Source organism: Labeo rohita, chromosome 23 (assembly GCF_022985175.1).
Source record: "Labeo rohita strain BAU-BD-2019 chromosome 23, IGBB_LRoh.1.0, whole genome shotgun sequence".
NCBI classification, from domain to species: domain Eukaryota; kingdom Metazoa; phylum Chordata; class Actinopteri; order Cypriniformes; family Cyprinidae; genus Labeo; species Labeo rohita.
The window spans coordinates 23,261,046-23,286,063 of NC_066891.1; the positions used below are offsets into that span (position 1 = coordinate 23,261,046).

Genomic DNA, 25,018 nt, shown 5'->3' on the forward strand with positions numbered 1-25,018 from the left:
TTACAGTGTAAGTTTTTATTGTCACTTTTCAGCAATTTATTGCATCCTTGCTTAAGAAATGTACTAATTAAAAAAAAAAAAAATCTTACTGACCACAACATTTTGAATGGTAGTGTATATTATTTATATTGATCTAAATGAATCAGCATTATATTCATCCAAAACTACAAACTACTTAGTAATGTTAATATACATTGCCATTTAAAAGGTCCAGTAAGATTTGTAATGTGAATGTAATGCAATGTAAAATGTTTTTTAAAGGGGTCATCGGATGCCCATTTTCCACAAGTTGATATGATTCTTTAGGGTCTTAATAAAAAGTCTCTAATATACTTTGATTAAAATTTCTCAATGTTTTTGTAAAACAACACCCTTTTTACTTTGTCAAAATGAGCTCTGCAAAAATCATCTCATTCTAAGGGGTTGTTCCTTTAAATGCAAATGAGCTCTGCTCGCCCCGCCCCTCTCTTCTCTCTGTGGAGTGACGATCTTGTTTACTTTAGCCACATTCAGCCGCATTTAGCCGCTAAACTTCCTAACTACCATGTTATAAGGAAAGGCGATCGCAAAGATTCATAAAAAAACCCTTATACACACTTCTGCTATAAGTGAAGCTGGATCATGAATGATTCGCGTGAACACAGACGGATATATGTAGATCGGGAGGCGCATTCTCTTCACAAACAAATGTAATCCACTGCATCTTCAGTGGCTCAGATGTCGGGAGTAAATGACGACCACTATGTTCATTATTACATCCAGCAACACAACACCTCAATCGCTCAATCTGAGATATTCTTGTCTAACTTACATCCCTGCTTCGGCATCAAAACAAGGAAAGTTACTGGACTGTTACAGCTGATCTGAGGTAAGACGCTCATGTCAATCAACTATTGTGGGAGCGGCCTCTGTGGGTGTGACGCCACAACGACAGGCATCTGAGAACGGCTCGATTTGAAAAAGGGGATATTACTTTTACAGATTAATTAAAAACCACTGCATGGATCTGTATAATTATAGGGTAGATTTGTACATACACTGCCAACACACATTAATGTTCAAACAACATGTAAAAGTGAAGTTTGCATCCGATGACCTCTTTAAAGACGACTTTTATGCTCATCAAGGCTGCGTTTTTTTTAATTAAAAATCCAGAAAAAAATTGTAATATTGTGAAATATTATTGTGATTTAAAATAGTAATTTTCTATTTTAATATACTTGTAAAATGTAATTTATTCCTGTGATGCAAACCTGAATTTTCAGCATCATTACTCCAGTCTTCAGTGTCACATGATCCTTCAGATATCATTCTAATTTCCTGTTTTATCATCAATGTTGGAAACAGTTTTGCTGCTTAATATATATATTTTAACCTGTGATATTTTTCTCAGGTTTCTTTGATGAATAAAATGTTAAAAACAACAGCATTGAATTAAAACAGAAATCTTTTGTAACAATACACACTACTATTCATAGTTTGGGGTCAGTAAATGTTTTCTTTCTTTCTTTCTTTGAAAAAAAGTAATACTTTTATTCAGCAAGGATGTGTTCAACTGATAAAAAGTAATAATAATATTGTTATATTAATATGACATATTGTTAGAAAAGATTTTGATTTTGAACAAATGCTGTTCTTTTTAAATTTTTATGTATCAAAGCATCCTGAAAAAAGTATCACAGGTTGCAAAAAAATATTAAGCAGCACAACTGTTGCCAACATTGATAATAAATCGGCATATTACAATGATTTCTAAAGGATCATGTGACACTGAAGACTGAAGTAATGGCTGACGAAAATTCAGCTTTGCTTTACAGGAATAAATTCTACTTTAAACTATATTAAAGTAGAAAGCTGTTATTTTAAAATGCAATAATATTTCATAATATTATTTTAGATCAAACTTTGATGAGCATAAGAGACTTTTTTAAAAAACATTAAAAATCTAACTAATCCCAAACGTTTGAACGGGAGTGTATACTAAGGCTGTGATATTATCTTTCTAAAATATTACGATAAGTATTTTTCTACAGTTACAAGCGTCCCCGTAATGGTAAAATCTTGTATTAAATTCAAAATTATTCTCAAGGCTTTCTCAATGTAAAAATGTAATGGTACTATTACTGATGGCATATAGATGTATAGCATTTGATTTATGAAAAAAAAAAGGTAAAAGATCTTACAGTTGCCCCCAGCCTCCTTATATATCAATGGCTATTCACAATATATCATCTGGAGTACTAGACAGCAAATGCCGGTATCCCAGTACTGGAATGTTAATGCTGTAATGCACAATTCCCCGGCAATACGCTTACAGTTAAATTGGACTTAGGACGTTTCAGCGAATGCTCTCAAAACAAACAACTGTGGCTTAATGCAAATCTATTGTTTTCCCACAGTAGTTCTCCACCCTTGACAGGATTCTCCCCATACTATTTAATCCAACTTCATTATAAAAAGAGCCAAGCTTGCGATCCGCTGCGCTTTCTCAAGTGGCCTCCTACCAGGAATCATTTCATACTTGACAGACTCAACCCAAAATGTCGAGCGACCTCCTGCCGGCCCGGCCTAATGGCCTGCTTCATAATTCATGAGTGTTATGGTCAGTGAGCTACCACAATTGGCAATGCGGCTTCCTTTGATAACTGTTCGGTTGCAGGCTGTGCACAGATAGTGTGAACATAGCAGGGCTGCTGGGGTGAAGCCTTGATCGCAATAGATGGTCTGAAAGAGGAATTAAAGACAAGAACACAAAGAAAAGAGTAAAAAGATCGTATCCGTACCTTTCTGAGCTCTGCACCGGTTCGTTGCCTTTCCTCCACATGCTGATGGCTGTGGGAAAAGCCTGCGGCCTACACTCCATGGTGACTGTGCTACCCGTCTTGGCTTTAAGCAGCGCTCTGAGAGGGCTTCTGGAAAAGTCTGGGGGCGAGGCTGTGGAAAAACACAGGGCCAAGAGAGTCAAACTGCCGCCTCAGGCACGGATGCTTCGCACGCATTACTGTAAACGGACGGCAGGGTCGAAAGCAGCATTTCGTGTGTGTGTGTGTGTGTAATGCTGATGTAGGACCACTTTAGCATTTTCTCTTAAAGGAATAGTTCAATGCAAATTCTGGAGGGACTTCAGTTCAATGCTCTCTTGTTGTTTTAGCGCTTCACTAAAGGAATTATGCAAATCAGGTAAGAAAATTAGCAATGAATGCAATTTGCACGGTGCAGGTGGTTTTGAGAAGTAGGTTGCGCAGGATGCAGTCAGCAACCACAATTTGACCAAGTCTATATTGGGATCATCCGGAAAAAAAAAAAGGGCAAAAAACACACTTTTGGGTTTTCCATAATTTAATCTCTCTTAGGATAAATCACAAAATTTCTTTTAATGTGTCTTTATGAAGTGGAGTTCACTTAATGCGTTTTTAACTAAATAAAAAAAAAATCACAATATTACTGTATTTACTGTACATTTGACCCAAGAATGAAGTAAATGTAATCACATTAAAAAATTGTTTAAACTGATTTCAAATGATTTCAGCCAATTTCCAAGGCAACATTTCTATTTGTTTTTATTTAACTGAATGTACTAAAATAACAAACTAAAACTGAAATAAAAATTTACATTTAAAAACAACAAAAACTAATAAAAATGACAAAAACATAAAAAAAAATTACAAGAACTATTAACTACAATAGTATCTCGATGATACTAAAATAACATAAAAATATAAAAATATTTATAAAATATATATTTTGAAAAATAAAATCAAATTCAAAATATTAACTATAATAGTATCTCAATGATACAAAGATAACACTGTTTTGACTTTTTAAAAAAATGTTATTTATAAAAATAAAATCTAATTTAAAATATTAATTATAATAGTATCTCAATAATACTAAAATAACACTCGTTTAAAAAAAATATAGACTTTATATTTATAAAAAATAAAATAAAAAAATGATTATAAAAAAATTATAAATAAAATTTATACTTAGAAAAATAAAATTCAAGATATTAACTATAATAGTAAAAACATTGGTTTGGATAGAAATTAAAAATGTTATATAATTTATATTTATACAAATTAAATTAAATTCAAAATATTAATTATAATAGTAGTATAATTATCAATAATACTAAAACAACACTGGTTAATTTTATAAACATTTTTATAAAATGTATATTTATAAAAATAAAATAAAAATATTTACTATAATAGTATAATCTCAATGATACTAAAATAACACTGGTTTGAAAAAATATATAAAATTATTACTTATAAAAATAAAATCAAATTGAAAATATTAAATATAATAGTATATTAAAAATATATTAATAATATCTCAATGATACTAAAATAACACTGGTTTGAAAATGGAAATATATTTATAGACTTTATATTTATAAAAAAAAAAAAAAATCTAAATATATATTATAATAGTATCTCCATGATACTAAAATAACACAGATTTGAAAAAAAAATCTAACATTTATTTTTATAAAAATAAAATAAAATTCAAAATATTAACTACAACAGTATCTCAAAGATACTAAAATAACTCTGGTTTGAAAAATATATATACAATTATTATTTATAAAAAAATTGAAAATATTAACTATAATAGTATTATAAATTAATAATAGTAATTTATAATAGTAGTATAAATTAAAAAACACTAGAAATCTAAAATTTATATTTAGAAAAAATTAAATAAAATTGAAAATATGAACTACAATAGTATCTCAATGATACTAAAACAACACTGGTTTGAATGTTTTTAATGACATTTATATGTAGAAAAATAAAATCAAAATCAAAATATTAACTATAATTGTATCTCAAAGATACTAAAATAACACTGGTTTAAAAATATATATACAATTATTATTTATAAAAAAAAAAACAAATTGAAAATATTAACTATAATAGTATCTCAAAGATACTAAAATAACACTGGTTTGAAAAAAAACATATAAAATTATTATTTATAAAAAAATAATTGAAAATATTAACTATAATTGTATCTCAAAGATACTAAAATATCTCTGGTTTGAAAAAAAATCTAAAATTTATATTTAGAAAAATAAAATCAAAATCAAAATAAAAAAATCTTAAAAACTAAACTAAACTTTTAAAATGATCAATAAATAAAAACAGAACTTTAAATCTGTTAATAACAGGAACCTAATAAGGGATAACATCAACCCACGCTGATATTACACAGTCAGATGACACCAGTGTTTTTACATGTTGTTCAGCTTTCAAAGTAGCCCCTACATGAAAGACATTTTCCGACAGCGATGACGCAAGGCTAAAAGTCTTGCACTAATTGGGTCTAATGTATCTCCTCTGCCGAGAAGCTGCGCTTAACCAATGCTGCGAATGGGAAAGCTGCTTATGCACCGTCATAGCGAACACGCTGCGGCCTAAAGCATTGTTAAATAGCATCTCTATTACCTAATTAGCCCGTGGAGGGTTGCTGGCTCCTACACAAACATCATTAGACAAGACCCGTGAAGGAATTGGCTGCAGTCAGAAAGCAGAGGTGTCCTTAATGACCTCTACCCACTTTCCACCATCTCTCTCTGGCTCTCTCTGTCCCTGTATGAGCTGATGACAAAGATTCTTCTCTGGTCTTTGTCACTGTCTACTGGAAGGCTTTTTCACCAGTGAACCCCTCAGTTGTGGCTTTGTCATGTTGTCAACAGAGCGGCCACAGTTCCTCATCTCCCACCAGCCAATCAATAGTGGATTAACATTACTGAAAGTCCCAGTGCCACGCCACCCCACTCTAAATGTTGCAAAATCAATGTTCTTATGGGAAATGTTGAAAAGAGGGCAGCTCCTTGGAGTGTGAGCCCATTTCCAGAGTTTATCTGCCTGTAAAAAACTCAGCGCACGCCAGTGGATGAGAGCTGTGTTCTGATATTCATGATCAGTCATACTGCAGTTTCAACCTTTTTTATTTTTTTCTCACAAACCGCACTAGTCATTCCTTTGTAGTGCCAATTGAACCAGTGACTCACAGCTACATTAAAAAGTACTGACTCCAAGTCTGCTCACTATCATTTTTATAGATATAAAAAAACTCCAGCGCACTGTAGAAGTTCTTTTTTTTTTAAGGTGCTCTAGACTTTATCTGTTCTAGTCTTAAATAAGTAAATGACACCCACATGCTATTATAACAGTTCTCAGTGTTACTTGTTAAAAGCTTGCAAATTAAGTGTTGCTTCAGCGTTGACATTTTTTTTCACAATTGAGAAATGTGTGGCATTTAATCAGTTATGGAAAAAAACACATTTTATTGCAGGGAGTGTCATGATTAAAAACTAAGTAAAATAAAATAAAAATAAAACTATATTAAATAACATGAACAATAATTATATAGCATTTATTAATGATAGCTAATATCAAATTCAAAACTTAATACTTAATAATACATCATTAAACTTTAAAGTTGTATTTTTATACATTACTTAAAGTACTGTGAAGTAACCTGAACATGAACATTTTTATTAACAAAAAAAAAGTGATTTTTTTTTGTTTTTTTAATTGGAAAAAGATAGTTAATTAGTTAGTTCATTGATTAGTTAATACAAACAATAATTACATAGCATTTATTAACGTTAGTTTAAAATAATATAAAATAAAATAAAATAAAATAAAATATACCTATATATTAGTTTAAAATAATAAAATAACATAAAAAATATAAACATATTTTATTATTTCGATATTTTTCCCAATTTTCATATTTTTAATATTTGTCCAACTGCTTTACCTACATAAAAAAATATATATATTATTCATATATCATCACATCTGGGAAATGAATGGCAGTAAAAATAAAATAAAAAATAAAATAATAAATAAAAATAAAATAAATAAATATTAGGTAACATAAACAATATTTATATAACATTTATTAACGTTAGTTTAAAATAAAATAAAATAAAAAATATTTTATTCTTTCAGTATTTCCCCAATTTTAATATTTTTAATATTTCTCCAACTGCTTTACCTACATAAAAATAATTATATTCATATATTATCACATCTGCCAGGGAACTAAATGACAGTCAATAAAATAAAAGAAAAAACAGATATACACAGATTCAGGACAGATTTACTTTATTTTGACTGCCATGAAGTTCCCTGCAATAAATTATAATTTTGTTTCTAAAATCATTTTGTTTTTGTTACTACTGTTTTAAAAAACAAAACAAACAAATAAAATATTTTCTCATTTATAAAACATTTTATATAATGTACAGAATTTTGTTTTTTGGAACGTTTTTAAATGTTATACTGCAAATGCAAAGCTGCAACCAAAAAGCAGTGTAATGAAATGTTGTAGAAATGATTCATGTTTTCTGGGATGGTGCTGCAGTGTGAACAAAGGCACAAGATAATTGGAAATGAGGAAGGTACAGGAGGCTCTCTTACCTAACACCACCAATTCGGCACCAAAATAAATGATTCCGTGTTTGTTCTCAGCGACACACTGATACATGCCAGCATCTGAGAGGTTTACGGAGCTGATTGTCAGGGCTCCATTCTCTATCTGGATCCTGTCCTGTGAATCAGAGGATCAGCAATGAAAAGAATTTTAAAATAGCTGTGCATTCAACTCAAACAACAAAGACTGAGATTTAGGCATTATATAATCAATACAACTTTGTCATATACATTTAACAGGAGCTCCCCTGCTGAGGTTTGACCCAAGGATCTTTGCACTGCCAACCCAGTCTTTTTACGACTACGCCATTACTCCGTGAGCTGCTTGAATTTTTACCTCAGCTGCCAGTAGTTCTCCATTCTTCAGCCAGCTGTATGAAGGCTTGGGCTTCCCATTAGCCTTACACTCCCAGAACAATCTCTCTTCAACTGACAAAGCGTTGTCTCGCATCGTCTGAACCCACTGAGGCTTTGCTGAAGAGACAAGAGTTAACTGTTATAATCAATTAATTCATCAGTCATTTTTCATATATATTATTTGTATGTTTTTGAATTAGAAAGATCTTTCCATGGTCTTTGTCACTGTCTACTTGAAGATACAGCCACAGTTTCATGTTTTATGCTCATGAAGGCTGCATTTATTTGATTATAAATACAGTAAAATCAGTAATATTGTGAAATCTTATTACAATTTACAGTAAGTGTTTTCTATTTGAATATATTTAAAAATGTAATTTATTCCTGTGATGCAAAGCTGAATTCAGTCTCCCACAATCCTTCAGAACTCCACTCTAAAATGCTGATTTAGTTGTGGAATCCAGTCACAAAAACGGAATTTACTGTGGAATGTCACGGAATTCGCCAAATTTTGGATGAATAAATCAAAAGTAGGTCAGCACACTTAAATCAAAATGCGATATGGACTTGTGTCGATGAATATTAAGCCACAAAATACAATTTAAATATGAATCCTGCATGTTCTGCTTGTCTCTGTGTGATTAAATGGCGCAGATGCACAGTTTTGTTTAGTACACACATACTGAAGCACGTGTGACACTCGACACTCGCAATATATGAATACATGAACACATAAACGTAATCTCTAGAACTGCTCTGAGAGACACTTCAAAAGATTATTACAGTTTCTTTTGAGAAAAACTATCGTCATATCATTTACAGAGACTTACAGGTCTTCACAGCAACCTGTCAAAATGAAAGTTCGGTTTGTGTGACAGAAATGTATTAGTTAATGTAATGATAGCACTACTACTAATAGTAAAATTATTATTAAAACATTATTTTTAAGGAATATTTAGCAGAAAAATTAGTAATTAAATATAAATAAATAAAATAATAATTTAACATTTTATTAATATAATAATTATAATCTAAAATAATATTAATAATATATGAAATAATAATTATAACTTTTTTTAACATACAATAAATTAGAGATGTTTTTGATTATTAAAATATAATAAAAAACATTAAAATGGAAAACACATTCTGTTAAAAATAACAAATAAAAAAATAAACTGAATTTCAGGGGAAAAAAAGTATTTCATAGGGCCTTAAAAAAGTAATTTAAAAAATTTATATAATCCAAAATAAAAGTTTTTGTGTTATTTATTATGTACATATTTGTATATATATATATAGACTGATATTATTTGATATTTTATAATATTTTGAAAATATTTTCATGTATATATTTATGTTCATCTAATTTTTTATATCTACATATATATCATATACATAAATATATACATGTATGTATATATATATATATATATATATATATATATATATATATAAATATATATATACATATACACACACACACACACACACACACACACACACACATATATATATATATATGTATATACACACAGACATACATACATACATACATACATACATTGTTTAATCATTCACACCTGTCCTCGTCTAATTAGCCTGTGTATTTAAGTTTGGTTCAGTTCCCCATTTGTTGTCGGTTCTTAATGTCAACTGAGTTCAGTTCATGTCAATTAACGTCCTTTTAGTGTTGTTGCATGTGGATTCCCTGCTGTTCCTGTTCGTTCCTGTTCCATTGTATGGATTATTTAAATAAACTGTGTGTTCCTGTATATATGTGTGTGTATATATATATATATATATATATATATATATATATATATATATATATATATATATGCCCAGTAAATAGTATTTCTGTTAAACTTTACACTTTTTCTGTTAAATTGTTTATGTTTCATGATTTCAATTAATTAGACATGCTTTTGACTTTATATATTTTTCATTTAACCATTAAAATAAAGCCTAAATTAAATCCAGAAAAATTCAAATAGAAAATATTTTTTGTGTAACTGTGACACATTTTTAACTCTGAAGAATAAAACATTCAAAAGAACAACATTTATTAGAAATAATTAGCGACATTACTTGTCACTTTCATCAGTTTAATGTGTCCTTGCTAAATAAAGTAAAATAATTAAAAAAACCATCCTGTTCACAAAGTTTTAAAATGTAATGTATAAACTTCACAGACTTAATAGGTTGATACTTAATATTTTTAAATTCTACAGTTAATGTCTGAAGAAAAAGATAAAACAAAGTTAAAATAACTATTTATATAAATCAAAACTCTTCTCTGCATTTCTTGTCTAGCTTGCTTCCTAATCTAAGTGTATAATAAACCCGACACTGTGTATTACGATTATTGTTGGCTCTTTGACAAATTGCTTTGTTCCTCTTTTGTAAGTCGCTCTGGATAAAAGCATCTGTTAAATGCATAAATATATCCGCCAACCTTAATTAAAACATAATTGTTAAGGCATGCACTGTTAAAATACCTTATCACTTAGCTATTTATTTTCTCATTTAAATTATTTATAAATTAATTATTTCCTTCCAGTTGTGGGAACTGAGCCATGTATGGGGACTAGAGATTTAGGCTTGTGCTCTTTTGATCTAGTAACATAAAAACTCCAACTCCAACATTAGGGTTCGGCTTTGCTGAAACAATCTTGTATCTGATTAATTGGAAGCACAAATGTCAATAAGTACTTGATCTATCTGTCTTCCTGCCGTGACAGGTTTCCACTCATGTCTCTGATTCTGACTAGATTCATGATTGACCCATCAAGCACGGTTCTATAATGTGACACTCTCCTCGTGTTCTGCAATGTTGATTCCCACCAATCACACAAGATCTGTGTAAACGTGCCTATAGATGAATCATCAATCACCTTTCCCGCTAACATCGCTTGCAGGTTTTGTGGCAACTAAGCACTTAACTGATCGACCGGAGTCCCGTACTGATTGACTCATCAGGAAAACTGATCAGCTCTGGTTTTCAAAGAATGAATTAAACCCAAACATCTATGAAACCCATGAGCTGACCAACCTTGCAACTGTTCTTAGTTCTTCTTTTTATGCTTTGGCCTTTTTTCAAAGAGTTTGGTGTACTGCATTATACAAGAACGCTTGCACTCTGACAGCGCTGGATAGAAAAGCTTTCATGTTTTGTATCATTTGTGGAGGCCGGGTCTTTTCAGAAGAAGGTCAAAGCTGCACCTGCCCCTCTAACCTTCTCAATAAGTCATGCACAAACCTTGGGAATGAGCGAGCTCGCATTCACAATAACAGCATTTCATCTGGGAACTTAGAAGTTGTCTGTACACAGATGTGAGTGGAAGAAACACCTTTGAAATCCCAGCTGTCCAATGCAATAGCACCGTGCTGATTTGCACTGCAGTTTTGTTTGTATTGTATTTCACTAATGGGCTCCTTGCAAGTAGTTTTCTTTTCTGTATATATCCATTTATTTGAATCAATAACACCACATGTGAAAGGTTCCCATACCTATGAGATATCGAGCAGCTGTTCTGCTATCAATTATCATGAGAAACATTCGCTATTTTTATCTTGCTATTCAATCAGCGCACTATGGCCAGTAATTCTGCATGTAGCTGGTGATCTCCACATCATTAGGTTGAAGCCTGTTCTTCTTGTTATTGTGTCGATGGAAAATGACAGAGCCAAGGATGTAATGATTCTCACATGCTTGCTTCTAGTGGCTAATAATCTTTTGAGTCATGTCTCGCCTGCAAAAATGGGCTCACAATTGGTTAAGTTCCAGACAGACCTGCAATTTGTCCATATTTAACTGATACCCCTTTGAGACAGAATTTGGTGTCAGATTTGGAACAGAAGCTTTATCTTATAAAACAAAGGTAAAATAATGAATAAATTGGACAGTGAAATAAGTGGTGACCTAATTGCAGCGTGTGAATTGCTAATAATGAGTTGCGTTATTAACTAAAATATAATGATAATGAATAACACACCAGAGGTGAAATCATGAGTTCTTCATGCATGTGTATTTAAACTGAAGAAAATATCAGATCTGATATATCTGATACATAAACATGATACATATAGTATCCATCCATCCATCCATCCATCCATCATAAAGCAAATATCTATCCCATTCATCATCTAGCATCCATCCATCCATTCATCCATCCATCATGAAGCAAATATCCATCCATCCATAATAAAGCAAAGATCCATCCATGCATCCATTCATTGTAAAGCAAATATATATCCATCCATCCATTCATCCATCATATCTATCCCAGCCATCCAACATCCATCCATTCATCCATCAACCTTCCATCCATCCATCCATCCATCCATTATAAAGCAAATATCCATCCATCATCCATCCATCCATCCATCATAAAGCAAATATTTATCCATCCATTCATCCATCCATCCATCCATCCACCCACCCATGATAAAGAAAAACATCCATCCATCCATCCATCCATCCATCTATCCCAGCCATCCAACATCCATCCAAACATCCATCAACCTTCCATCCATCCATCCATCCATCCATCCATCCATTATAAAGCAAATATCCATCCATCCACCATAAAGCAAATCTATCTATCTATCTATCTATCTATCTATTGATCTATCATAAAACATAAATCAATCCCCTCCCCCCATCCATTCATCCATCCATCATATCTATCCTATCCATCCATCATCCATCCATCCATCCATCCATCATAAAGCAAATATCTACCCTTCTATCCATCATAAAGCAAATATCCATCCATCCATCCATTATAAAGTAAATATCTACCCTTCTATCAATTATAAAGCAAATATTTATCCATCCATCCATCATCCATCCATCCATCCATATACCCCACCCATCATAAAGCAAACATTTATTCATCATCCATCCATTCATCCTTCCATCCATCCATCATCCATCCATCCATCCATTATAAAGCAAATATCTATCCCATCCATCCATCATATCTATCCCAGCCATCCAACATCCAACCAACATCCATCCATTATAAAGCAAATATCCATCCATCCATCCATCCATCATAAAGCAAATATTTATCCATCCATTCATCCATCATCCATCCATCCACCCACCCATCATAAAGCAAACATCCATCCATCCATCCATCCATCTATCCCAGCCATCCAACATCCATCCAAACATCCATCAACCTTCCATCCATCCATCCATCCATTATAAAGCAAATATCCATCCATCCACCATAAAGCAAACATCTATCTATCTATCTATCTATCTATCTATCTATCTATCTATCTATCTATCTATCTATCTATCTATCTATCTACCTATCTATCTATCGATCGATCTATCGATCTATCTATCTATCATAAAACATAAATCAATCTCCTCCCCCCATCCATTCATCCATCCATCATATCTATCCCATCCATCCATCATCCATCCATCCATCCATCCATCATAAAGCAAATATCTACCCTTCTATCCATCATAAAGCAAATATCCATCCATCCATCCATCCATTATAAAGTAAATATCTACCCTTCTATCAATTATAAAGCAAATACTTATCCATCCATCATCCATCCATCCATTTACCCCACCCATCATAAAGCAAACATTCATTCATAGGGCTGCAACAATTAATCGCACGATGTCGTGAGGCACGTTTAGTCAATGAAGCCGGTACTCGAATTCGATTATGAGCGTGATTTGGCGTAGCTTGTCAGTGCTTTACGGCTCTGTGTATTACTTGCCGCTCCAGCTGAACGCACGTGATGGAGCTTTACTACTAATCAAAGTACCAGCTTCATTGACTAAACGCGCCTCACGACATCGTGCGATTAATCGTTGCAGCCCTATTCATTCATCATCCATCCATCCATGCATGCATGCATCCATTCATCCTTCCATCCATCCATCATCCATCCATCCATCCATTATAAAGCAAATATCTATCCCATCCGTCCATCCATCCATCCATCCATCCATCCATCCATCCATCCATCCATCTATTCATTACAAAGCAAATATCCATCCTTCCATCCATCATAAAGCAAATATCCGTCCATCCATCCATCCATCCATCCATTATAAAGCAAATGTCTATAAAAATATCTACAAAAAAGCTATCTTTCAATCTATGATTTGGCTCTATAAAACTGTAAATTTTTGCCATTTGACACCTTTCTGGATCAACGAAAGTGTCTCAAATTAGCGTTTAGCACTGCTGAGTCTTGGCACGATGCAACATCACGCTGCCAAATCCATTACATGAGCTCCGTTTATTTTGGTCTTTACTACACGGTTATAGAAACTATAAGAAAGTCCAGACAGGGCAGAAAGTAATCAGAAAGCAATTCACTGCAATTGTGAAATGACTGAACTGGCAGGGTTCCCCATGGTAAACGCTGGCAAGAATTTGAGTAGCTATGATAACAATAATACCCATTAAGTGCGTTTTAAAGTATTAGCAAGCATTAATTTTTAATGACAGAGAAAACGATATGGCAAAGATGACCAGCTTCTGCAAATCATAATAATGTTCAGTCAATGTGTAACGGCACTTTGAAATAATGACACAAATGCGAACACACAATGTAGAATTTTTTCCAGTCACAGTATGTTCCTGGCAACTCATTACCACACTTTCACACCAATTTTTACAGTAGTTTTTGTACAGTATCAAACTAAGATTAAACCATTTATGTGATCGTATCACATTGGAGTGGAAAACTACATAGTCTGCATTGATTTCATTGTAAAACTCTGAATGTAGTCATTTTTATGGCAAAAATGAATAATAACGTGCACTAAATATAAAAGTACTATGTGTGAAATAATCATACCATGGAAAGACAGTCGTCCTTGCACTGTGTTCTTTCCCATCTTGTTCTCTGCCACACATTCATAGCCGCCGGCGTCCTCCTGCTGGAAACTGGGAATCTCCAGAACTACATTTGAGTTCTTCATCTTCACCTTGCTGGGAAACGGCACTCCATTTGCTCTCCTCCACGTTATCTCTGGAACTGGGCTGAATGCATGAAAAACTGTGGTGAGTAATCTTGCAAAAGCAAAAGAGAAAAATGAAAAAGCTACACAGAGAGAAAAAAGAACACAGGGAGAGAGAGAAACAGAAAAGATGAAGATAAAGAACGGAAATTTTATGTAATATCATCATATTGTAGATTACTGTCGCTCCTCTTCATATCTCAGCTCTAACATACTAAATGAGTTACATTTCCTCATAAGACACCATCTCATTTCTTTTTGCAAGGAATACGTATATGGCTCATCCGCTAATGGGATCAATTGAGAGAGAAAAATTGCCTCAAGGCAAAAAATAGACTGTTACACGGTATTTCCCAAACAGACTTTGACAAGCATGTTTAAAAGGTGGCGAGTAGAGGTGGAAAAGGGCCAAGTTGAAAAACACATTAAGCTCAGTGACAGAGTACCATTAAAAGTCGGGATAGCCGTAAAGGAAGGAAGCAGCATCAGTAACTACAAAAGGGTGAGGAATCACACTTACTTCCCCAAAGCAAAACACTCCAGTGTCACAACTGATCCCTTTGCAGCTGGAACCATGTCAGAGAAATGAACCTCTATTTTTGGCTCATATTCACCCATTACGCCTATAAAGAAAAAAAAAAGAGTGTTATATTTCCATTCATAATTAATTCACTGATTATGTATAATAGTAAAAAATACATTATACAATAAATATGAAAGACTCTTAGTAGGTGAACAGTTTCTTTTTTTCCTGAGAACAAGCAGCTAAAACAAAGGCAACAAATAATTCATACCATCATCTGGAGTCTGACACAACGCGAAGAGGTGTGGTGTTGTTGCAGTTTTTACAGTGTCTGTAAATATTTTATCCAACCATTGTTTATGTTTACTTTATGGCAAAGTATATTTAGGACTGTGAAAGCATAAGCAGGATTGTCTACGAAGCTCTGACTTCTAAAAATCACTGTCTAAAACTAATTTACACTGTCTTGTTATGTTAAAAAAGTGTTTGCATGGTTAACATGCTGTCAAGTCGACACCAGAGAAAGTGTTTTCGGTGTTGCTTTCAAATCCTAGGCAAAATAAATTAGTGTTACATTTAAAGTCCAAATACGAAGACAGAGATAAGATCTAAATCAACTATACATCTGCATTATTCAATACATGTAATAAACCAGCTGAACTAAGTGCCAACCAAGGTTTTTATACTGGCATTTCTGTTTTTTGTTGATTTTAATACTGTTCTCAAATATACTTCACATTTCAGTTTATTCTTAGTTAGTTTAGCAGTAGTAAAGTAGTTACTTATCAGACTTTAGCACATTTTATATTTTTATTATTATTAGAAGCAACACCATTTTATTAACAGTATGTCTGTTTAATGTTTAGTTGTTTTTAAATCATATCACATGTGAATGTATCTTTGTAACTGTATATATATATATATATATATATAAGTTTAAATATGCTTGATTCTTAATACTGTGCTGTTACCTGAATGATCCACAGCTGTTTTTTTTTTTTTTTTTTTGATTGTTCAATTGTTCAAGAGTTTCTTGTTTGTCCTTAAACTACCTGCTGTTCTTCAGAAAAATCCTTCAGGTCCCACAAATTCTTTGTTTTTTCAGCATTTTTCTGTATTCCAACCCCTTCCAACATTGACTGTATAATTTTGAGATCCATCTTTTCACACTGAGGACAACTGAGGGACTCAAATGCAACTATTACAGAAGGTTCAAGCACTCACTGATGCTTCAGAAGAAAAAAACATGCATTAAGAGCCGGAGGGTGAAAACTTTTGAACAGAATGAAAATGTGCACATTTTTCTTATTTTGCCTAAATATCATATTTTTTTCATTTAGTACTGCCCTTCAGAAGCTATAGAAGATAATTCCCAGAAGACAAAATGTTAAATTTACCCTGATCTTCAGATTCCAAAAGTTTTCACCCCCCCAGCTCATAATGCGTCATGTTTTCTTCTGAAGCATCAGCGAGTGTTTGAGCCTTCTGTAATAGTTGCATATGAGTCTTTCAGTTGTCCTCATTGTGAAAAGATCTCAAAATCTTGTTTTGTAAAGGTTTACTCAGAGGGTTAATTAATTTAATCAAATTAGTGAAATCTAATATGGAACCAATTTAAAATCCTGCTACTGCAAATAATCCTGCTACTTCACTTATTTAAAACAAACAAACATATATTTGTTTATCCCACCTTGGTAATTGAACCGTTCAAAAATAAATAAATAAATAAAATAAAATAAAATAAAATAAAATAAAATAAAATAAAATAAAATAAAATAAAATAAAATATATTATATTAATATATTACTACTGTACTTTGCTGTTAGTATATATATATATAAATATATAGAAAGTGTTAGCAATTTAGTTAGAGCTCTTGAAGTTTTTAATATTTAATATTACTTGGGCAGAGTTGTGTAATGAAGTTTTAATTGTATTATTTTACTTGATACACTACATTAAAGCACTTTATTTGTTTCATTTTATATGCACAGTGTGGAAGATAGAGCTGGTGGAACCTCCTACAGCAAGTGCTCTGACACAATTCAAACAAACCTGATGTTTAACTGCATCAGCAGGTCAATCAAACTCTTTAGTGCTGATGGTATGATTCAGCTTCTGCCTACTAAATTGCCCACTGAAAAAAAAAAGATATTTACCATCGGTTCGTAGAACCAAAGGGGTCGGTGAGCTGAGGACTTTGCCTTTAGTGATGCGGTTTACCACCACGCACGTGTAGTTACCCACATCCGAGGGCTCGACTTTGGCGATGTAAAGGTTTCCCGTCTCCTGAGAGACAAAGCGACGATTGTCTTGCTGAACAAAGTAAGGGTACTCGTTAAAGACCCATGCAAATGAGAGATCTGGAAAGGAGATGGGGCACAGAACATATACAATTCAAAACAAATGAACTAGGCTAGCCAAATACTCTTGGGAACTTAAATGAATAAGTTTTTGGTATAATCATTAGGGCACATGACAACACTTTTCTTTTCCAAAAGCACCTCTGAAATCTGACCCAGGTGCATCCAAAATTATCATAAGGTTATTAGAAGCCTAAGCTGTATTAAATGCATGTTTATACATACAAACAAACAGGCTTCGACAAACTTCAAGTCCTTCAAATCTGTACACATTTTTAGAGGGCGCAGGGTGCAAAAAAACAGCTTTTTGTGTCAAAGTGTTTGAATCCTATGGTCTCTAAAAATGTTTTTGCTTTAGACAAACCGTGCAAGCACTTTCCATTCAAAACACATATTAAATCCCAAGGAGCAAACTGATAAAAGTCAGAACTCTGTATTTCACACGTGTACTGCATATTTACAGTATGCCAGACCAGGCTATAATGAAAAAAGTAACACTGTAAGAGCCTTACCTCCTGCATATGATGGCGTACCACAAAGTAAAACTACCCCCTGGCCTTCTCGCACAGAGACAGCACTTCTCGTTTGAGTTTTCAAATTTAAGTCTGCAAAGCATAAAAAAACTGTCAGAAGATACAGCAGTGCTAAGCATGAGCATGAAATAAAAATACCTTAGAGATGATTTCTTTTATACCAGCTTAACATGTAGAGACAACGCTAAGTAAACCATTTTTTTCAAGTGAATTCACCCCGAAGTGTAAAGACTGCAGCTCTGTAGAGTTTGTGTGAGCATCCCCACCAGCTCAATATAGAAATAACACTGGCTTAAACAGTGGCATCATTTTGTGGTTGGACTAGGGCTACAGATAAATTATTTTGATTACTGACTAATCAAATGATTGTTTCTTTAATTATTCAGATAAAAAGTAATTTATGTATTTTACTGCAATGAATTAATTAATCTAGTGATTGTATGTAGGCTATACTATACATTGTTACACTGTACAAAAAAAGTATGCCAACTATAATTAAGTAAGTCAAAAAAACATACTCCTCTGATCATAGTAACTTGTTCTTGACATTTTATTGTTATTATATTATACATGGTATGCATTTACAACTGATGATTATTTTGTTAATTGATTAAACTGATAATTACATCCTTGATTATTTGGATAAAAGTAGTTTTTTTCCTCTTTATTTTATTGCCAAATATATTCTACACAAGAAAACAAATCTAGTGGGGGAAAAACATCATTTTGTGGATCGTAGTAATATGTAACTGATGTTTTGTTGCTATTATATTATACAGGTTATGCTTTTACAACTAATTATCATTTAGCTAATTGATTAATCTGACAATTACTTCCTTGATTATTTGGAGAACATGTCTATTTTTCTGTATGTTATTGCAATCAATCAATCAATGAATCAGTCAATGAATCAATGAATCAATGAATCAATTCCAATAAAAAAGGGTTGTTGACGTGATATGGCATTTTCACTGTCCCACAAGATAAAAATGAATATAATTAATATTGTCATTATTTAAAATGCAGTAAATTGTTAAACATTTCTTTGTCCTACAAGGAACTGTTGTTAAAAAGCTGCATTGTTAGATTTTTTTCAAATTTGAGACAAATGTCAAAATTGTCCTGTGGTGTGACTGTCTCAAGCATGGTACAATAAATTACAACTTTTATAAATTAAAAAGAAAGCATAAAAATGCTCATAAATACCTCTGGCATAATTGCACAAGCGTTTATTTTAGTAAATGGCAATCATTTTTTCATCTATATATTTCTGAAAGTGTAGGAACTTGAGACATTTTGTCTCTGAAAACCATGTCCTCTGATGTGACACCATATCCTGATTTTAAATTGGCCAATTCCAGAAAACATTTTATTAGCTGAAGGACCCCATTATTGATCATGATACTGAACCACCTGTCAAGCCTGTGACATGTGCACATGGTATATTTTTGTCTCAGAATTGTTCAAATATTTAACTTTTTTGGAACTATTACAAAAGTGTTAAGTTTTGTTGTCCTTTGGTGTGACACCCCTAAATCATATTTTAAATGAAAAACTGTATGTTTAACTACATAATAATGGGAAATGATGCAAATGTGTCCTGCAAACAGCTAATGACAGGTTAGCTTAGAATAACAAGGTCATTAATTGACACAAAAGGCTGAAACATCCTATGGTGTGACAGATAAAGTTCTCCGGTGTGACGCCTGTACTGTCATACCATAGGACAAAAAATGTCACACCAGAGGACAAGGTCTGTTTAAGAAGCATTTTAAATAATTCAATAAGATTTGTTTAACTCCTTTTAATTCATTCATATGTTTTATTCACATATTTTAGTCAGTGTTCTCAAATGCAATAATTACATTAAACTATTTTCTGATGATTTTGCAGAAAATAAGTATAAAATGTGATACTTTGCTTTTAAAACAGAAAAAATTGAGGGAGAGAAATTAGTGGAAGAGAGAAGACATGGAAATACGGACAGAAAATTAGCAGGGATCCACCAGAAGGCAGGAGATCCTAAGAGAACAATGCAGAAAGTAAACAGAATCAAAATTATGCCTTAAAAAGAGTAGCCCTTAATTCACATCTTAATGAATATAGTTTGAATATAAATCACATTTAGCTGTGCAGCAGGAGGCTAGATGAGTTCTAGTAACTGATTGAAAGAGATTGAATTTTGTTGGTGAAAATTAAAAAAACATGTTGACATTGTTATCAAAATTAAACCTTTTTTTTTCTTTTGACATGTTTAAAATTAAATAGAAATACTTTAGTAACTACCATTTCTGTCCTTTAGTGTGACGTAATATCCTATGGTGTGACACATAACACAACCACAGATTTCTTTTTATCTCAAAATATTAAAAAAAAACAAAAAAACAGTTGAGTATTGCAATAGGGGAGATATAAATATCACTTCAGCAGTTTTGACAGCTAAATTTATCTTGTTGTCAGAGTTTGTCTTAAAATTGTCAAACAAGTCATGGAGAAAAAAATGATGTTAATTATAATTGAACATTAAATAAATAACACTACATGAAAATAATTTATCTTAACGATGAAGATAAATCTCCTCAGTTTGCTATGTCACACCATTTTTTCTGTACAAATTTATGGTACTGTTCAGTAAAAACGTAAAAAAAAAAAACAACAATGAAAGAATTGATGAAGTTAGTGACCCTTTATATTTTCTCAAAGATCAGACTTTACACTACATAAATATATTTAAATATATCCTTCTGAAAAAATGGTCTTTTACAGAAAAACATTTTTTACTGGCTATTTGTCAACTACCCATATCTAGTGATTGTATGTAGGCTCTACTATACATTGTTACACTGTAAAAAATAAAATAAAATAAATAAATAAAATAGGTAGGCCAATTATAATACGCAAGTCAAAAGAACTCACTCCTCTGATCTTAGTAACATGTTCTTCAGATTTTATTGTTATTATATACAGATTATGTATTATATATCTAATCTGACAATGTCTTCCCTAATTAACTGGATATTTTGGACATTTGGATAAAAACTCTATTTTTGGATTTTATTGCACTACATTAAAGGAATAAATAAACAAATGTCAAAAGAACTCACTCCTCTGATCTATACGTTATATGTTATGCACTTACAGCTAATGATCATTTTGTTAATCAATTAATCTGACAGTTACTTTCTTGGATTTTTGGGATAAAAAGTCATTTTTTACTAGATATTTTATTGCCAAATATATTTAAACAAAACAAACAAACAAAAACTAATTTCTCTGATCATAGCAAAATGTTCTTGCCATTTTTTTATTGTCAGTGTCAGACTGTTTTGATGATGGTGGTGGAGAGCTTTTGACTTGCAGTGACGCTTCCCTCTAAGGAAACAAAATGAAGTCAAAGCATGCCACCAAAACAGCTCCCAGAACATAACAGAGCCACCGCAAGTTCCTTGATTGACTTCAATGTGTGGCTGTTGGGTTATCATCAGTGTACAGAGGATAAAATGCAAGCTCCAAGGGGTCACCCGATGCATACAAAGTGAAGGACCAGACATCTGAATTCCAAGCCAACATGGTGACCAATGGGTTGTGTTGAGCACCAGGTCTCAGAGGATACTGAGAAAGTTGGTTGAGATGTTCGCGACACCACGCTTCATACGTATCGGTGCTGAAACCATTGAGGTCACGGATGAAGCGTCGTGGAAAGCGTATCTGTCGAGTCACCTGGCCATGCTCGCCAGCAAGCTCTACATTCATCACATGTTCATCTATTATCCTTTCAAAATCAAATTCACCATAGCGAGGCAAAATTTGGTTGCGCCGGCGACCAAAAAAGTAATGCATGCGGAAGGCCCCACAAAAAGGATCACCGTAATGCATTTTTAACTGGACACTAATCAGCCGAGCTGCTGAAATAGCCAAAACTGGTTATTTTCAATAGGATATCCTGACTTAGCTGCTGCAGTTATGAGCCTCTGTGGTACATCTGCTCTGTTTATAGCTTAGAATTCTGGCTATTGTGATGTCATATAGTCATCATTCTATAGTCATCAGTTCTTCCAAACCTGTGCGAGTTTCCTTTTCCTGTTGAACATAAAATTTTGAAGAATGTGTGTAACCAAACAGTTGTTGTTTCAACTTAAAGAAAGTGCTCATACTGTCTTATAATTTGAAGTTTAGTCAAATTAAATATCTAAGTTGTCACTTAAGGCTGACATAAAATTAAGTGTTTGTGTTGCCTTAAAGGATTAGTTCACCCCCTTGTCACCCCCTTGTCATCCAAGATGTTAATGTCTTTCTTTCTTCATTCGTAAAGAAATTATGTTTTTTGAGGAAAACATTTCTGGATTTTTCTCCATTTACTGGTGCCCGCAAATTTGAACTTCCAAAATGCAGTTTAAATGCAGCGTCAAAGGGCTCTAAATGATCCCAGCAGAGGAATAAGGATCTTATCTAGCGAAACGATTGGTCATTTTCTCACTTTCTAAAAAAAAATACAAATTTATATACTTTTTAACCTCAAATGTTCCTCTTGTCTAGCTCTGCCATGCGCAGGGTGGGGAAAAGACAGAATTTTCTTTTTCTTAAGCTTCTCAGTAGTTGTTATGATGTGCTATAATAGCACAAATTCTTCTAGAACCTAAGCATCGTCATTTTTTAGTTGATTACAGCAAATAATATGGGGGTAGAATTGTTGCATAATTCCAAATAAATAGAATATAATCCACAAATAAATAAAGAGTAAAGAGATTAACAAAAGTTAAACATATTGACAAATAAATAGAATGAGATCCACAAATAAACAAGAGTTTCACAAACATGAATTAAATTCACCAAAAAAAAAAAGAGATTTGCAAATAAAAAACATATTCACAAATATCACAACTACTACTACCAAGGATATCGTTTTACACCCTTTTGTGTTTGGAAAACTAAAGTAAACTATAGCAGGATACTGTAGAGGTACACGTGTGACTACACATGATTCACTGGTCTGAAAATGCATTAAACAGCACACGCATTTGACAGGGCAATCCATGTTAAAATATATACTTAAAGAGTTTGTTTAAAGCACTTAACATGACGCATCCTCATGTTTTGGGCAGTTTGGACTGTGCATTTTTCCTGCACTTCTCACACCGTGACCTCTGCTATTTTTCAGAAGTGTTTTATCCATTAAAACGAATTATTCACTGCTGTAAAATTACGTGACTAGCAGAGGTTTTCCATGCACAGAACACAGACCAGATTAATTAATGAAATTAAAAGTCATTTTTTCATTAATGATTATCAGCTGTATGCTCTCTCAAAAAAGTAGTAAAGACATTATTTTCATATCATTTTATTTATTTTATTTATTATAATTTAATTTTAATTATGGTTGAACCACTGATGCCACATGGACTATTTTAACGATGTTCTTACTATCTTTCTGGGCTTTGAACGTGTCAGTTGCATTGCTGTCTATGCAGGGTCAGAAAGCTCTCGATTTCATCAAAAATATCTTAATTTGCATTTTGAAGATGAACGAAGGTCTTACAGGTTTGGAATGACATGAGGGTGAGTAATTAACAACAGAAATTTCATTTTTTAGATGAACTATCCCTTTTAGGCTGTGGGCTGATGGTAAATGCTGCATTATGCTCAACTATATCATAAATCAGTCAATTAACTTAAATTAAATACTTCAATACTAAATACAAAAACATTTATGTGTGCTAGAGCCATAGGTATACCACATATAACAATACAACCATTTATCTTCACTTTCATGTATTTTCTTGTAGGAGCTATATTTGCATTAGCTGCATTAAGGTGTTGATAACTCATTTTCTGTCTTCTTTAAGCTAGTCCAATATTGGCAACATCCACTCTAACACCTGTCACCCTGCATCGAGCGGTTGAAGTGCTAATATAGCATGCTAACGCACAGTCGATGACTCACATGCAAACTGGAGGCTCGCTCTTCTGCTAAGAATTGCTCCCTGTGGGTTGAAGGCAGTGCACTGGTATATTCCTCCATCCTGGGCCCGGTCCAGACTCCTAATGACCAAATTTCCTCCAGATAGCCGCCGACGGGAATCGGTACTGAGATTAATCAATGTGCCATTCAGAGACCACCTAGAGACACACAAACAGACAGATGATAGCGCACACAGCTCAATGCGTTGTAATAACTGCTGATATTTGAGTGATTTTTTGTGATAACCTTTGGAATTGATTTTGTTTTGGATGTACAAATGTCATGCGGAACATCAATGCATCATTACAAAGCGATTCAGATTTGTATTACACTTCTGATTCATTTCAATAAGAAAAGAAACCTGAACGGGTTGATAGCCTATGAAAATGTTGTGAACAAAATCTACATTTTTCTCACTAAACGTCCTGTTTCACTCGGAAACGCATTGTATTATACAGGCAAAATTATTTGCAAGCAGCAATTCACGTCGACTTTTTATGTCGAATGATTTCCCGCAGCTCTTTTGCTGTCCTTTTCATTGTGCGATGATTAGCGCCGGTGAGTATCATCAATTCCACTTTCTCACACCTCATCTACGCCTATCATTAAGACCCAAGACCCGAGCCCACCTGAGGCCCTAACCACTAGCATGCAATTCAGAGGCCAACCCACTAATGTGGACAGATTTTCAAAGGGCGCAAGATCATTTAAGGATCCTGAGGCCTCACTAGTCATTCATTCTGACAGGGCGTCAGCTGGGTTGAACTCCCATAGTTCAACTGTGAGTTTGCACACCCCAGGAACAGATGCTGAGTGC

At 33.0% G+C, this 25,018-nt stretch overlaps 1 protein-coding gene across 2 annotated transcripts in view; it reads right to left on the reverse strand.

Annotated features, from left to right (window-relative positions):
* The window catches only part of cntn3a.2 (contactin 3a, tandem duplicate 2), a 104,433-nt gene that overhangs the window by 39,623 nt on the left and 39,792 nt on the right, over positions 1-25,018 (reverse strand). The window contains exons 4-11 of one of the 2 annotated variants that reach the window (XM_051097185.1): positions 24,184-24,359; positions 18,222-18,314; positions 17,506-17,709; positions 15,344-15,446; positions 14,661-14,845; positions 7,792-7,928; positions 7,443-7,572; positions 2,784-2,934 (exon numbers count right to left, since the gene is read on the reverse strand). In XM_051097185.1, coding sequence (XP_050953142.1) covers positions 2,784-2,934; positions 7,443-7,572; positions 7,792-7,928; positions 14,661-14,845; positions 15,344-15,446; positions 17,506-17,709; positions 18,222-18,314; positions 24,184-24,359 — 1,179 coding nt within the window. Of the gene's footprint in view, positions 1-2,783; positions 2,935-7,442; positions 7,573-7,791; positions 7,929-14,660; positions 14,846-15,343; positions 15,447-17,505; positions 17,710-18,221; positions 18,315-24,183; positions 24,360-25,018 lie in introns of those variants that run through there. The other variant, XM_051097186.1, reaches the window with a different exon arrangement.